Source organism: Haliotis rubra, unplaced genomic scaffold, assembly GCF_003918875.1.
Source record: "Haliotis rubra isolate DU_JTF1 unplaced genomic scaffold, ASM391887v1 Scf1902, whole genome shotgun sequence".
Classification (NCBI taxonomy): domain Eukaryota; kingdom Metazoa; phylum Mollusca; class Gastropoda; order Lepetellida; family Haliotidae; genus Haliotis; species Haliotis rubra.
Window position 1 is genome coordinate 19,211 of NW_025765895.1, and position 15,596 is coordinate 34,806.

Sequence of the window (15,596 nt, forward strand, 5' to 3'; positions counted from 1 at the left end):
GGTCCACATAAATCATGAAGTCCAAAGGTTAGAGGAAAATGCTCCTCAGGGAAATTTTTTTCGGGGGAGAAGGGGGGTCCCCCTCCCCCTCTGGATCCGCCCCTGAGTTATATCACTGCATCTCAGCTGGATGAGGAAAAAAGTGATACAAGTCTTAGAGGTTTGCCATATTTGTGGTGCCAACTAGCATAGCACTGCACAGCTAATTTCGTCGTCTCAGATGAATGACCAACCTGTAGTTCAGAATCCTTTCCTTGAAGTGATTCATGTATTGCCTGAAATGCCCTCCAAAGAAAATCACAACAAAATATTTTGTGATGGGCGAAACCGTATCCTAGCTTCATTGGTATTAAGAAGATTGCTTCCATTCAATAGAACAAAGAAAGAAATTTCAACAAGTTTATTTCCATATCTAACACATTACAAAGGTTTATAAACAATCTTCGGTGAAAGCAATTCCTTCTTAGGACTTTTCTTGGAAGGTGTTGTCTTTTCAACTTTCAGAGCAGGTGCTCCATCAGCTTCTTCTCCTGCCCCGGACTGATGCCTCCTCTTCTTCACCTCCTGGATCTTCTGCTGTGCTGCTAATCCTCCCTTACCCTTTGGCTTGCCCTTCGGCATACCCTTTGGCTTGCCTTTCGGCGTACCCTTCAGCTTACCTGATTTAGCCTTAGGAGTCACCTTTGCCTTTGCTGGAGACGTATCATGTGATTCTGAAAAGGCACTTTTTGTTGGAGTTTTCTTGGCCTTCTTGAGTGGCTTCTTGGAAAGTTTTGAAGTAGTGGTTCCTGATATTGAAGAATCTGTTTCTGCTTCCAAAGAACCAGTGCTTGTCTTTGAGCTCGTTTTGGATGTTGATGGACCTTTTTCTGAAGGACTACATTTTGACAGTCCATCTTTGATTTGAGTAAGATCACTCTCGGTTGTTGGCCCTGGTGACATAAGGAAAGGTTTGAGCATTACATCAAAGTTATGTTTGTTGTTTACAGCTGCATTCAGATAATTTTCAGCAATACGAATGTAGTCTATAAATAGTCAGTTCTTGACGTGACCAGTGAGTGATAACATGAGCACTGTTGGGTAGCCTTGTGGTTAAAGCGTTCACTCGTCATGCCGAAGACCCGGGTTTGATTCCCCACATGGGTACAATGTGTAATCTTATTTCTGGTTTCCCCGCCGTGATATTGCTCGAATATTGCTAAAAGTAGCATAAAACCATACTCATACTCCATACACCTTACAAGGTGTTTCCCCCGTGAAGATCCAGGTTAGAATTGATCTTCAGTAACCATGCTTGTCATAAGAAGCGACTAACGGGATCGGGTGGTCAGACTCGCTGACTGGGTTGACACGTCATCGTATCCCAATTACGTAGATCAATGTTCATGTTGTTGATCTCTGGATTTTCTGGTCCAGATCCGATTATTTACAGACCGCCGCCATATAGCTGGAATATTGCTGAGTGCAGCGTAAAACTAAACTCACTCACTCACTACAAGGTGTTTCAATAAAACAAATGTAATTTTAGGTGAGCACTTAAGGTACAGTATTCAATTTGAAACTTAATACAAGGAATTTCAAATGCTGTTGTCTGAGAGAGATTCAGAATATGTTCATAATTGCATATATTTAATAATAATTCTTATATACAATAATATTGCAAGACTTTTCTTACTCCTTAAACAACTCGACAAGCAATCTGATGAATTTAAGATGAATAGACTTTCCTGCATGTAACATGAGTGATTATTACATAAAGCCACACAGCAATCTCAATTTGCTGTGAGGAGGATGTAAGGGAACGCACACTGTTGGAGGATACATCAGGGATTTACAGGACGCGAATTCCTGCGTCCTATACGCATAAAATTGACAATGGACGCAACAAAATTTATTAGCGCATCCACAGAGACTCAGAAAAGGTCTGAATACATTTTGTAAAAATTCCAATCAAGTGACAATAAGTTATCACTGAGTTTGCTATTAGCTGGGTTATGGTATCATTTGCAATTTAATTACTGTAACAATGTGATGATCATGATACACAATACAGTAACAGTATTAATGATAATATTTAAGTGTCTGGGACCCCCATTTTGTTGTCCAGGACCCCTGAAAATTAAGAGTATGAGTCCCAGGGACCCTCAAATTCGGGACTCCATGTAAATCCCTGATACATATACTTCTCAGGGGTACAAATACGAATCAACCAGTAACAATGATTGTGAACCTGCCTCCATGGTCAGTCTTAGTACCTGATGTGTGTATGACCTCCATGTCTAGTGTCGGCATACTGAGGTATTCCACTGGAGACAGAAGCTGGTCGCTGGACTCCTCAGTGGGAGACGTCAGTTGTGCTTCAAATACATCCACATCCTCATCACCTGTAAATGATTGAGGCAACCATGACATCATGTTGGGTTAAAACTAGACTGCAACATATTTCAAGGAACATTATGTGGGCACATTATCATGCAGAAGGGAAGAAACACAATGTGGACGTAATAATGTATGCTTCATTTGTAGTTACAGTTGTAGAAATGGCTCGTCTCTAAACTGTTTGTCTGTAGTTCTTTCAAATACACAATACATGGAAGGTACAGACATCTTAGTGTCCTTCTAGCTAAAGAGTTGTCTCCCTTTGGTATGCCAGGATATGCTGATCCTTGCATGCAAATCCTCTATTTCACTCTGATGTTTAGTCACTAATACCTTTCATCTCATCAAGTTATGAATTAAATACATGCATTGTACATTTAAAATTAATTGTCAATTACCAACTGAACATGGACACAGATAAGGCGATGGAATATTTAGATACAATTTATAAAGATAATTTTCTTTTGTAATCTTGTTAAGTGAATACAAATCATTTGTTTCAGCAACGAAAGAAGAAAACTTCCCTCTAAACCTTATGAACACGCTTCATCCTGTATCTTTCTATCATGGTAAATAACCCAGGATGCATCGGCTACCACAGATTTTTTTTCCAGTTTGAAGGACTCTGTGCTAAAAATAACAGCCCAGTGAAATTACATTTGTGTGTGCATGAGAGTTTCCACACAAGAGACTTCCCAAAAAGCTGTGGAAACATTGGTCTAGTCTATTTACAGAGATGCCAACCCTAATTCAGTCCAATTAGTATTTTGGCCAAAAAACGATGCACATTTAGTATTTTTTTGCCAAAATTAGTATGAACTTTTCCAAAGAATATGTAGCTATTCTAACAACTTGTTATTAACATTGTACTCACCAAAATCAGTAGTAAGTATCGACATATAGCTTGATACTGAATAAAATGTTGAAATTTATTGTGTATGGTACGTATGCATTTTTATAATTAAATTTAATGTATTTTATTTTTAAATTGTACATTTTTACTGCTATCGTAGTCGCGTATTTTGTGTTGTTTTTTTCGTAACGAATATGTTAAAATCATATGGGTTGGACTCTCTGTATTTATCATAAAGGAATGGCTATATAATATAATGCATAATTATACAGATAAGATTAAGCTCATGTGGGTACTGTACCCACTGTATTTTTTTGAAGTGGGTATTATGAATGTTGAGTGGGTATTTCATTTCCCGTTACCCACTGCTTTCAAATATGTGCGTATTTCAGTCACTTTACTCACCTGAGTATTATGTCATTGAGTAAGTTTACTAAGCAGGTATGTTCTGCCTTATGTCATGCCTAATCAAAACCAACTTAAATATAATGGAAATTATTTCATAAAAAATCACTCATCCTGTACTGACAGTACAACACTTTTCCTATACTAACAGTACAAATTGATAGCAATCGTTGCCTTTTTCATTATGCAAGCGATTTCTACAAATATATTCCGTTCGCATTTGTTCTAAACTTTTTGCGTATTTTAAGTGCGTAATTGATACGCAACAATTATTTTTCAATGCGTAATTCTATGCGTATTTTACCCGGATACGCAGCTTATCTGGGCCTCTGATTATAATCTCTTGTCAGTACTACATGCACTTTTGAACCAATGAATTTGACAGCAAACCTTTATCGCTTTTGTTTTTCCCCTGCCCCTTCCTGATGGGCTTCTCAGGGGAAGATTCTGAGGCGTCCAGCGTGATGACGGTTCTGTGGCGCCTAGCCTTAGATTGTTGTGCCTGCTGGGCGTACGCCTGAGCCTTGACCCTCGCCTGACCAGACTTGGGAACTGGTATCTGTGTGAGTGAAAGAGATGTGAGTTAGTTGGAGGGGGAACACTATGGAATTTAAACAAGGGGGTGTGTCCCATCAGACAAACAACATTAGCTATGCTGGCCCCTTACCAAACTGCTTATTGGGCTGTTGGGTGGCCTAGTGGTCAAAGTGTTCGCTCGTCACACTGAACACCGGTTTGATTCCTCACATGGGTACAATGTGTGAAGCCCATTTCTTGTGTCCCCTACTGTGATATTGCTGTAATATTGCTAAAAATGGCGTAAAACAAAACTCACTCCCTCACTCACACTTACTGGTTCAATATAGACAAACTTTATGGATAATAATAATCTGTGAGAGGGATTTACCTTGAGTCCTGTTTTTGAGTGAGTGAGTGACTTTAGTTTTACGCCGCACTCAGCAATATTCCAGCTATATGGCGGTGGTCTGTAAAAAATCGAGCCTGGACCAGACAATCCAGTGATCAACAGCATGAGCATCGATCTGTGCAATGGGGAATCGATGACATATGTCAACCAAGTCAGCGAGTCTGACCACCCGATCCCGTTAGTCGCCTCTTACAACAAGCATGGGTTACTGAAGGCACATTCTAACCTGGACCTTCACGGGTGACTGGTTTTGAGGGTCCCTAGGACTCATACTCTTGATTTTCATGGGTCCCGGACAACAAAATGGGGGTCCCATACACATAAATATTATTCATGCTGCTATTGTATTGTGTATCATGATCATGACATTATTTGTTACAGTAATTGAATTACAAATCATACCATAACCCAGCTAGTAGCAAACTCTTTGATAACTTATTGTTACTTGATTGGAATTTTTTCAAAAAGTATTTGGACTTTTTCTGCGTCCCTGTGGATGTGCTTATAAATTTTGTTGTGTCCATTGTCAATTTTTATGAGTATAGGATACAGAAATTCGCATCCTGTAAATCCCTGCTGTGAGTGCAACATTTTGATACAGATTCTTGTACCATTGTCAAGGAGGAATATTGTCAAATTCAGCTGAAGGTTTAAAAGGTTTAAAAAGGTTTAAATGTCTAAATGATAACATGATCTTTACTGATTTATTAACAAGAAACTGAAATGACATAAGTTTTCTGACATTTTTAGTTTAACTGAATCCCCAAAAGGTATTGGCACTCTTATTTTTACAAAGGCAAACCACACGTGTGGCACCTTTTGATGTACTAAATAAGCAAAAAAAATATATATATTAACTAAACATTTGTAGAGCCTCCAGGTTTATACAGCTAGAGTGTCTTACTAATGTTGCTTCTTCAACTTACACAATCTGGATTGTCAATATCCGAGGATTCCCCTTCATCTGAGTCAAGTTCCTCTTGTCTTAGTTTCCATTGTCTTCCTCGCTGTGAAGGGAACATTATCTACAGATCTCGGATGTAAACTAAAGCATGTCAATAAGAAAAGAGAATTGGGGAGTGGGCAAAAGTGAAAAATTATGTGCAAAAAGCCACTGATGTTTCAGGCACTATTTCACACCACACTTCTCTAAAAAGAAATAGTGCATTTCTCTCAATAATACTAACTTTCAGTACTCAGGGAAGCTACCATATAATTTATTCCAAAAATAAATATTTAGACTACAATATGAGATCAAAAAGTTTGAAAGTTTTAATGCAACTCTCGAGCTCTCTACGATCCAAACATTATTTCAAGCGAACCTCATAGAATTATCTTTATGGATATCTTCATGTCCACAGTTTTTGATGTACAGCAATTGTTTACAGCATGTGTTCCCTAATTGGAAGCTCCTCGCCTCAAAGTTTCAATTATCAATTTCAGGCAAGTCGTAAGGGATAATTGGTCTGTTATTGCATCAATAGGAAGCTAAAGTGAGTGCATATGCCCCAATATATATATAATATATGCCAAAATATTGTCGAAAATGTGTGACATTGTGCCTTTAACCAAATTGAGAAATAGATGTACCATGCTGTCAAGACTAGGACCACAATCTGGGCATGTACAAAGGCAGAGGTACAGATAAGCTGCGTATCTGTGTAAATTAAGCAAATATTTATGTGAAAACTCAATTCTTATTAAGTCGATTGCGTACAAGTAGCTTGAATTTTTGTAAATACTCAATAAATTTGATCTTACATGCTTATGGACAAAACTGTCAAATCACAGCTTGCGTACCGGCGCATAGATACAACAACTGAGGTATATTCAGAGGTTCTATTTCAACACATGAACTTGGCAACTTGAAGTCTTGCTTTTCGTTTCTCATATTACAGATCTAATACTAATAACATTTAAACTTTGTTATATTTCTACAATTAATGGAAAATGGGAAAATACCCAATTGAGTTTGAGTGAGGTGGGTACAATTTATTTGGTTACTCAAAGGAAAATTAGGATACACAAGCAAGTACATATAGTAACTCAATGACCCCAAAAGTGATCTGTAGCTCTGTAAGGGAGACAACTCTGTGACAATGCCAGAGACATATGGGCTACCTGTATGAGTGAAATATGTAGTTTACATGTATACACCATGAGCTGCCTTGACATACCTGTGCACTTCGGATCTTCTCAAGTCTTTGATTGTGTTGCACCAGACGGCTGAAAGTGAACTTAAAAATCAACACTGATGACATGCAATACAGGCATCGACTTAGGAGACATTTTACAAAGCCATTTGCAGTTTGATCACAAACTAAAGATATGCTGCAATGAATGATTAAACAAATAGTCAAGGTGGTCACTCAGGGATGAGAATGAAGTTCGGTGGGGAGACACGAAGCTGCTGATATTTAGGCATTTTAGACCTTTAAAACTGGCTCAGAAATGACAATATCATGAACACAGCAACTTCATCCCCCCTAAAATTTCTCAACGGATTTAGATGATCACAAAAATGACCATTGGCCTTATGAAATTCACAGAATTCTGCGGATCCGCAGAAAATTCTTATCGCTGGTCACTGAATTTTTACAGATACACAAACGAGCTGGTCCACCATTGAGAAGGAAGCATTTGCCATACCTTATGCCCTACAAAACCTGGATCATTACCTCCATAATGCCCAGTTTACGATCAGAACAGATCATAAGCCTTTGAAGTATCTGTTGGAATCCCCTATGCAAAATACGAAGGTATAATTATGGGCACAAGGACTTGACATGTTCAAGGTTAAAGGGTTTGATGAATCTCCCCAACTTCAGTTAAGTGAAATAGCTTTGTTACTAAATGTTTCTGAAAAGGTTAGAAAAAGCCAGAAGTCTCTTTGTCTCAAAACTAAAATCTGGTTTGACAATTTCTTTATTATCAGCGATGGATATGTTAAAAAACACACTTTATCGAGACTGAGCTGCAGAATACTCATCCTGTATCACTGACTATTTCACTTACTTATCAATACTGTGCATGATTTCATCTTCAACAACATCCAGGGATCGGTCGGGTCGAAGGGCGTTCGGTCCTGCGATCCCTAACTTGATCTGCTGGTACTGCATATGGATGGCTCGCAGTTGCTATGGAAACACATTACAAGCTATCTAGATACAGTACAAAAAAACATGAAATCTAAATATATGACAGCCTATGCCAAAATGTTTGGAGTCTACCAACCCAGACACGGCGCTTAGCAGTAGATTTTATATAGACTTATATTAGCTGAGCTTATGAGGCCAACTGAAAATTTACTTGACTCTGCATTCAGAATAGTAGCTTGGTTGTAGATTGATTTTAACATTTTTGTTTTCATATTATTTTACTTATGGTTCTGCTAATTCTAAAATTTACTAAAGTGGAAAGAAATTTACTAATGTGTTTTCAGAATACTGGCTAAGTTGCAGACTGTATATTTGTTTTGTTTGTTTTCATAATACTTGGTTTATGGTTCTGCTAATTTCAAATCTACTAATGTGGAAAAGAAATAAAGTTCATTCACAGGTTCATTCATTCATTCACATACCACCCCTTACCCTGCTACACAAATGTGAAAAAACTATAATCAACATGATTATATTCACCCAGTTTCTACATCTATCATTAGGAACCACACTATAACCATATATACAGCACCATGATAACCTTCATCAACAAATACAAATAACGATTCTTTCAATCTTTAGCTAGAATTGATCATATCATGATTAGATTTTGCCAAAAGCATCCTAAAAATCTAAATAAGATCATAATCTTCACTTTTTTCTTTAAAAATCTTGTATTAGCTTAATGTTTTTACAGAATTACAGAATCTTGAGTTACTATATTTTATCTCTGAACTAGATGGCAAGTCTGCTCTGTATTTCACAAACCACCCTTTTGTGTAAAAGCATTTGTCTTGTATATTAAACTGTTCACCGACCTGTAGAATATCAGGTGTAAACACAGTGGACACAGAATCCTCCATTCTCAAACTGTCTCTCGTCAGGCTGTCAGCGTCGCCTCCTTTGTCCGCCTGGGTTTTGTCTTTCGATTTGATGTACACCTGCAAAACAAGCACAATATCAGCGTTTGCATCAGTCAGCTTTAAAGGTCCTCTTCAAGACCAAAAGCTTTCCATTTTCCCCCAGACAGTGCATCGTGATAAAAACTTTATCATTTCACTGGTTTATGTCTGCAGTCTCCATCCAGCTCCTAATGGTGTGTGTGTGTGTGAGAGAGAGATGGGTTTAATGCTGCTTGGGACAGTATTCCAGTTATATCACAGTATGTGAGTTTCATGCATGAAGGAAACCTGTCTCAGATGTTTACCGCTTTTGCTGAACCCACATGCACAAATATGGTGCTGACCTAGAAAGCTGGAAACATTATTGTGGAGAATCGAAATTCAAACCCAGTTCATAGCTTTCTGGCATACTAAAGGGATGCAACTCTGTGAAAAGATTTGTGGTGCCTTAAATGCCTTGGCCAGCCTTTCACACATTGTTTTATTTGTGTCTTAGCATCCAACATAAACAGTGGTCATTAAAAATACTCACCATACTCAAACTAGTTATCTTAAATATGTAAAGTTCTTGGAAATGGAAAAAGTTCCAGTTTTAAGGCATATAATGAGGATTAGGGCTGTCATGATACACATTATCATGCTTCAGTACATGGATACATAGTGCTGTACTTCAGTCCAGATAGGATACAAAATACTCTAAATGCTTAATGTCTATAAACTTTTTCATGTTCCATTCCACTGGGTGTATGGATAGTAATTACTATTAACCAGTTTGTCCCACATGAAGATCTTGGTTGGGACAGGATCAGCTGATCAGGCTCATTGACTTGGTTGATGTAAGTCATTGTAACACAACTGCTTAAATCAATCCTCAAGATCTGAATCACTGGATTGTCTGGTGGACACTGGTTCGTCTGTTTGCTTGTTGTTTAACGCTGCACTCAGCAATGTTCCAGCTGTATGCCAGCAGTCTGTAAATGTTCAAGTCTTGACAAGGCAATCCAGTGATCAACAGCACGAGCATCACAAATGGGATATGATGACAACTGACATGTGTCAACCAAGTCAGCGAGCCTGATCACCTGAACTCTTCAGTCACCTCTTATGACACCTGCTAATACCAATTCTAACCTGGTTCTTCATGGGTCTTATTGTGGCGGTGGGGTAGCCTGATGGTTAAAGCGTTCGCTCGTCACGCCGAAGACCCAGGTTCGATTCCCCACATGGGTACAATGTGTGAAGCTCATTTCTGCTGTCCCCTGCCGTGATATTGCTGGAATGTTGCTAAAAGCGGCGTAAAACCAAACTCACTCACTCATGGGTCCTATGACAAGCATGGGTTGCTGAAGACCAATTCTAACCCAGATATTCATGGGTAGGTGGACACAGTTGTACCTACCTCTTTTGGTGTTGCAACAAATAGAAAGGCATGCTCCCTAAAGAGTTTCTGAAACACATATTCCACATCGTAATGCTTCTGGGGTGTGTGCACTTCTGGAAATCCATAATCTCATTCCAGACTTGATTTGTCCTGCATTATCTGTAACAGAGGAACAACTTCACTTTAAATTGTGATTTTATCAAGTTTACACAAAATTCTCATTGACTAAAATAACATCAAATGTCTTGAACCCAAATTGATGTTTGAGGAAGAAATACCCGCTTGTGGACATGTTATGGTTAGATAGAGTTGAAGTGTACAGAGTTTTACAAGGCACACAAATACAGCAAGCAATGTATGACTAAGGGATGATTAAAGGAAGAGAGTCTGTTGGAACCTTTATGCATTTCCAAATCTTAGATATACTTGCGTTTAAATAATTTTTATTCCTGGTAATATTTACCTCTCAGCTTAGTGTGCCTGTTGTTTCTGTTTTACAGTTTACCACCGACACACCATTGATGATAGGTTGCAGGGATTGCAGTGGTGGGAACTGTAACAGGACTACTTACCGGTATTTTAGGAACACAAGGCTGCGTGAAGTAGAGGCCGTACAGAATGTACAGTCCGCCGGTTCTCACTTGGAAGTCATATGGTAGCAGGTGAAAACTCAGGGCAATATGGTTTACCTCTTCATAGAACTAGAAAATCAAAACAGAGAAGATTGGTGTTACTGATAAATCATAACAATGCACAATCATGATAACATACCACAAATATAGGCCTGTTTTGACTGGACAATGGTCTTGTTTTGAGAGAATGATGCGCACCTAAATAGTATAGTATTTTGGCCTAATGATGCAAATGGTGGATTGTTGTCACTGTGAATATGGCTAAAATGGGCCTGAGGTTTTAGAGATGATAATTGGTTGACACCAGTAATATAATTGGACTGTGAGAAGAAAAGCGCAGACTACAAGACAGTAATAATACTAATATGTTGAAACTTGTCAAAGTACTAGACTCGGAGTATGTGTCAATCAGATTTTTAAAGTATATACTAAAACACGTGCGAATTCAACCAAAACAGCATCCAGTGTCAGCTGTATACAATAAAGATTGTCTCGGCTTTCACAACATTCAGCATAATGGTCCCTTACTATGTACTAAGACAGACTGCAAGTATCGACATGCCATTAACTACGACTACTAATCACTGCTACCATCTGAGGTCCCCATTAGTTCAGCAAGCTAAACGTCGTGTTCAGGTCCCCATATGCTGTAGCTGTAGGTCACTGGAACCGTGGAACTACGAGTTTTTGAGTCGGCGACGAACGGGCACATTCGGAGATTTCTCAAACATGAAAGACATCCACAGGAGATGTCGAGTTATAATTAAGACTTAATATTATTCTTCTAGCGGCGCTTAGTGCATACCTCTCGACATTCTCTGTCATTTTTGCGCCCGGCATATAGGTACGAGAACTTCATTGATCTCCAAAGATCAGCAAAATGTTCATAACGAACTGTCTTTCGAGTAGAAAAAGTCTCAAGGAGTTTGTTGAAGTCTGCTTTCACCCCTCTTGTTGGATTGTATGCATCTCTGAAATTCATTTTGATTCTTAAGACTTCATAAACGCGAAGCACTCTGTCAACTCTTTTCAAAAACGTCTTTGGCAACCATGTTGATTTTATAACTTCCGGTTAAGCCGCCAGAAACCTACATAATAAAATTCTTCTGATTTTTATGGTTTTCCCAATCAATATGGCTGCATCATTCTTAGTTATGGAATAATTATTAGTAAATTAGTTTCCAATACGAGTGATTTGGTCACTGATAATAGTAAATAATCTGCATGTTGTTTGCGACATGTTTGACTCTTTACAGTGTCAAATTTGAGAACTCTACACATTGTAACAAGCGATGCCTACGTGCTTCTGCAGCAGATGACGAAAGTTGTTCATAGCTGACATTTTTCGGGAAAACTATGCAGACACAGGTACCCGCCAGTAACACGTTTCTTTCAATGAAACTATCATGTCAGTAATTTTGAAGCTAGCTGAATTATGCCAAATGTTTAATGCATTTCACTAATTACGCATAAGAGTATCAGATTACACGGATCCATCCAAGTGAGTTGAGATTTACCATAAATGGCTATTCGCTAGGTCCAGGAGATTCTCCTATTTTTTGTTTAACTTCGAAAGTGTACTGTCCACTCAAAAGTACGACTTTTGACTAAACCAGAATGGCTTTAAAGAGGATGTCATTGATTTTTCCTACTGTATGTGTGAGGTATAATATTGTAAGTTCAGTTTATTTAAGCCTCAAAGATAGAAAATGTTCAATGTAGGTCCAAGTTGTATTGCATATTCACATATTTTTTCTATAACTGTATACTTTGATTATTTTATTGAGATTTATTACAATTTATGGTAATATAAATTTACCCCGCCGCGCGTTTAGCGCAAAGTGGGGATATAGTATTAGGCTCCGTCCGTACGTACGAATTGGAATATCTTAAGAACCGTTGACTGGATTCTTTTCATATTTGGTACCTAGGTTCATCACAGTAAAAGAAAGGTCCCAGTCAGGTTTGGTGACCTTGAAAGGTCCCAGTCAGGTTTTCAGCAAGTGACCTTGACCTTCATTCCAAGGTCAGGAAAAGGGGACTTTAACTTAATTTTACCCTTTGTCAGCGAGATATCTCAAGATATCCCGAACCGCTCACTGGATTTTCTTCATATTCAACACCAAGCTTTATCTTGGGCCGAGTCCATTTTGGTGACCTTCCCTTAATTTTCAAGGTCACGGCGACACTTTAAAGATTTCAGCATGTTAACCTGCATGTAAAGATTGTCAGCGAGATATCTCAAGAACCATTCACTGGATTTTCTTCATAGACTTTCAAGACTTCCCTTGAATGTTTTTCAATAAGCAATTTCTTTATTACTATTTTTGCATATTTCATACACTAAGACATTCATGTCAAGGTCCCAAAGTGAGTCTTGAAAAGATTTGTGCGTTTGAACAACTACAGAGCAAGATATCAAGAGAGGTTGACTGGCCATTTTTTGTTTACATTTAACTTCATCTTAAATTACGACCTTCACTTTTTAAGTTTGATTTGATAATTTGTGGAGGGGGATTATGTCACCTTAGTGACAATCCTTGTTATATTTTGTATGTATTATTTTTGTTGTAAATTAGAACTTTAGACAAAATCTCCTAAATTTGTATTCAAAACATTTTCCTAAATGAAGGTGAAAAACAATGCTTAGAAAAGTTTTCTTATTGTTGACCGTTCGCTGATAGTGAACATAATGATAATAATACTGAATTTTTCTCTTTAAAAATGAACATTCAAAATGTGACTTACTTTTTGTGATGAACTATTTTTCCAGGAACTCAACAATGAACAGTCAGCAGCAGCATCTCTTGGAGGGAATTCAAGAACTTTTCACATCCAAAGAGCTGACGAATGTCATTCTTGTTGCGGAGGACAAAGACCTCCATTGTCACAGAAGTGTCCTTGCAGCCAGCAGTCCATACTTCAGGTAAATGACCCTTCACAGTTGGTCAGACTGTAGCTCACGGTGTGTCATGGTTTGTGATATATAGTAACAAAAGAATTAAGGGATCAAGTATTTTGGGGATGCTTTTTGCTTTGATGACAGCACATGATTTCTTAACCCTTTCACCAAAATACCCATGATCACCAACTTTACTTTACTTTATCTATATTTTCATCATAATAGTATCATCAGCTGGAGTGTATGTTTTGCTGTTTAAATGATTCTAAAGACTTATAGGAGCTTACATCTGTATGAAAAAACCCCACCTGTGGTTGTGCTAAGTTGCAACCCTTAGAGGTGTCAGGATATGCTGATTGATAGTTTTAGTTTATTGTGCATGATTTGTATGCTCCCACCTTGTTTATTGTCTATATACTTATGGAATGATAAGGTAACAGTCGTAAGCTTACCGGTATGTTTAGTGGAAAGGTTTCCAGTCAGAATGAGGATGAGTAGATATGGCAAAGCAGTGAACACAGATTGCAAATTCTATATGGTAATCTGATTGCATGAAACACCACATTATTTGGTATGTTGCAATATGTTCCGTTACTTTTACTGGTACTGTAGGGTCTATTTCAGAGGTCTGTTTTTAGCCCCAAATTGTCAGAAGAGTAAAATTTCCAAACTTAGATTAAAGTTTTTCTTTGTTCAATTAATCATTTTCATAAAGATACAATGATGTTTGGGCTTTATAGAGGTGACAGAAATCAAGACTATAAAAAAGTCATTATTCTGTTGGAGACAATGCTTAAATGTACATATGAATTCACGAAAATAATTAATTAACAAAATTCCCACTTTTGCACTGAAAATATATTTTCCAGTTTGTCTGCCAAGGTCACTTAGCTTTCTATTTCAGAGGTCTGTTTTTTAGCCCCAAGTTGTCAGAAAGAGTAAAATTTCCAAACTTAGATTAAAGTTTTTCTTTGTTCAATTAATCATTTTCATAAAGATACAATGATGTTTGGGCTTTATAGAGGTGACAGAAATCAAGACTATAAAAAAGTCATTATTCTGTTGGAGACAATGCTTAAATGTACATATGAATTCACGAAAATAATTAATTAACAAAATTCCCACTTTTGCACTGAAAATATATTTTCCAGTTTGTCTGCCAAGGTCACTTAGCTTAGAATCCTAGATAAGTCTCTAACATAGCAGTAAAATCAAGTCAAGTGAGTCCCTGTTTTTCAATAATAGGTCCATTAGTGTTTCAGGGTATTATGTATTTCCATAGATGACATCTTCATCTTAATTTCTTTGGTCATGTGGACAGGATGTCCTACTTAGGATCAAAAGTCTGTGGTTTGAATCCCATCAAAAGATTTGGACATTTTATAGCCTTCGTATTGGTGTGCAACATGTGGTGCCTGTTCTTGCTAAATCTGATTAATATATGTTTCAGTAACGTGCACAAGGGCCAGGATGTGCCTTCTCTTGATGACGTTTGTAGTAGGTCATTGGATCATAGATTACATCTTTACTCTTTACTTTTTTCAGCTTGCTTACACATTCAACCATCTTTGATAATTGTGACAAGGTGTACAGCCTTGGTTTTGAAGCTGTGTGGTTCCAGTCGGATTATGTCCCTCGGAATATTTATGGCCCTTCATTGGTAATCTAGTCTCACAGTTATATTAAAACAATAATGTATATTAATTGATTAATTTAAAAATTTCCTTCTTCAGAGCCATGTTCCGAGATTATTGTGAACGGGACCAAGAAACAATATACATCAGCAATATCACCTACTCTGCACTGGAAATGGCCGTGAAATTCATGTACTGCCTTCCTGTAGACATATCTCATGACAGCGTGCAGTCCATTTTGACAGCATCCAGCATGTTTCAGCTCGACACCTTTGAAGCGTCATACTGTGTTGATCACATGATGAGAGCTATTTGTGTCGACAACTGTCTGGGCGTGTACAACCTAGAGATTACCAGTCTCTCCAGACGACTTGTTGAAGGATGCTTGTGAGAAGTCCTTCATCCTTGACCACTTCTGTGAA

General features: G+C 37.9%; 1 protein-coding gene across 1 annotated transcript; it reads right to left on the reverse strand.

The window, feature by feature from the left end:
* Positions 1–385: 385 nt before the first annotated feature.
* LOC124274421 (snRNA-activating protein complex subunit 1-like) lies at positions 386–10,101 on the reverse strand. Its single transcript, XM_046709791.1, has 8 exons — positions 10,025–10,101; positions 8,542–8,664; positions 7,581–7,702; positions 6,743–6,791; positions 5,492–5,572; positions 4,028–4,196; positions 2,256–2,384; positions 386–932 (listed from the first exon to the last, which is right to left on the reverse strand). The coding sequence occupies exons 2-8, from the start codon at positions 8,584–8,586 to the stop codon at positions 421–423; spliced, it is 1,107 nt and encodes a 368-aa protein (XP_046565747.1). The 5' UTR covers positions 8,587–8,664; positions 10,025–10,101; the 3' UTR covers positions 386–420.
* Positions 10,102–15,596: the final 5,495 nt, after the last annotated feature.

Coding starts and splice junctions, on each gene's coding strand:
- LOC124274421 (XM_046709791.1), bottom strand. CDS start 8,586: ATGGAGGATTCTGTGTCCACTGTGTTTACACCTGATATTCTACAG. Junction 5,573..6,742: donor AGAAGATCCGAAGTGCACAG/GTATGTCAAGGC, acceptor TTCCCTTCACAG/CGAGGAAGACAATGGAAACT. Junction 4,197..5,491: donor ATATTGACAATCCAGATTGT/GTAAGTTGAAGA, acceptor TCACTCACACAG/ATACCAGTTCCCAAGTCTGG.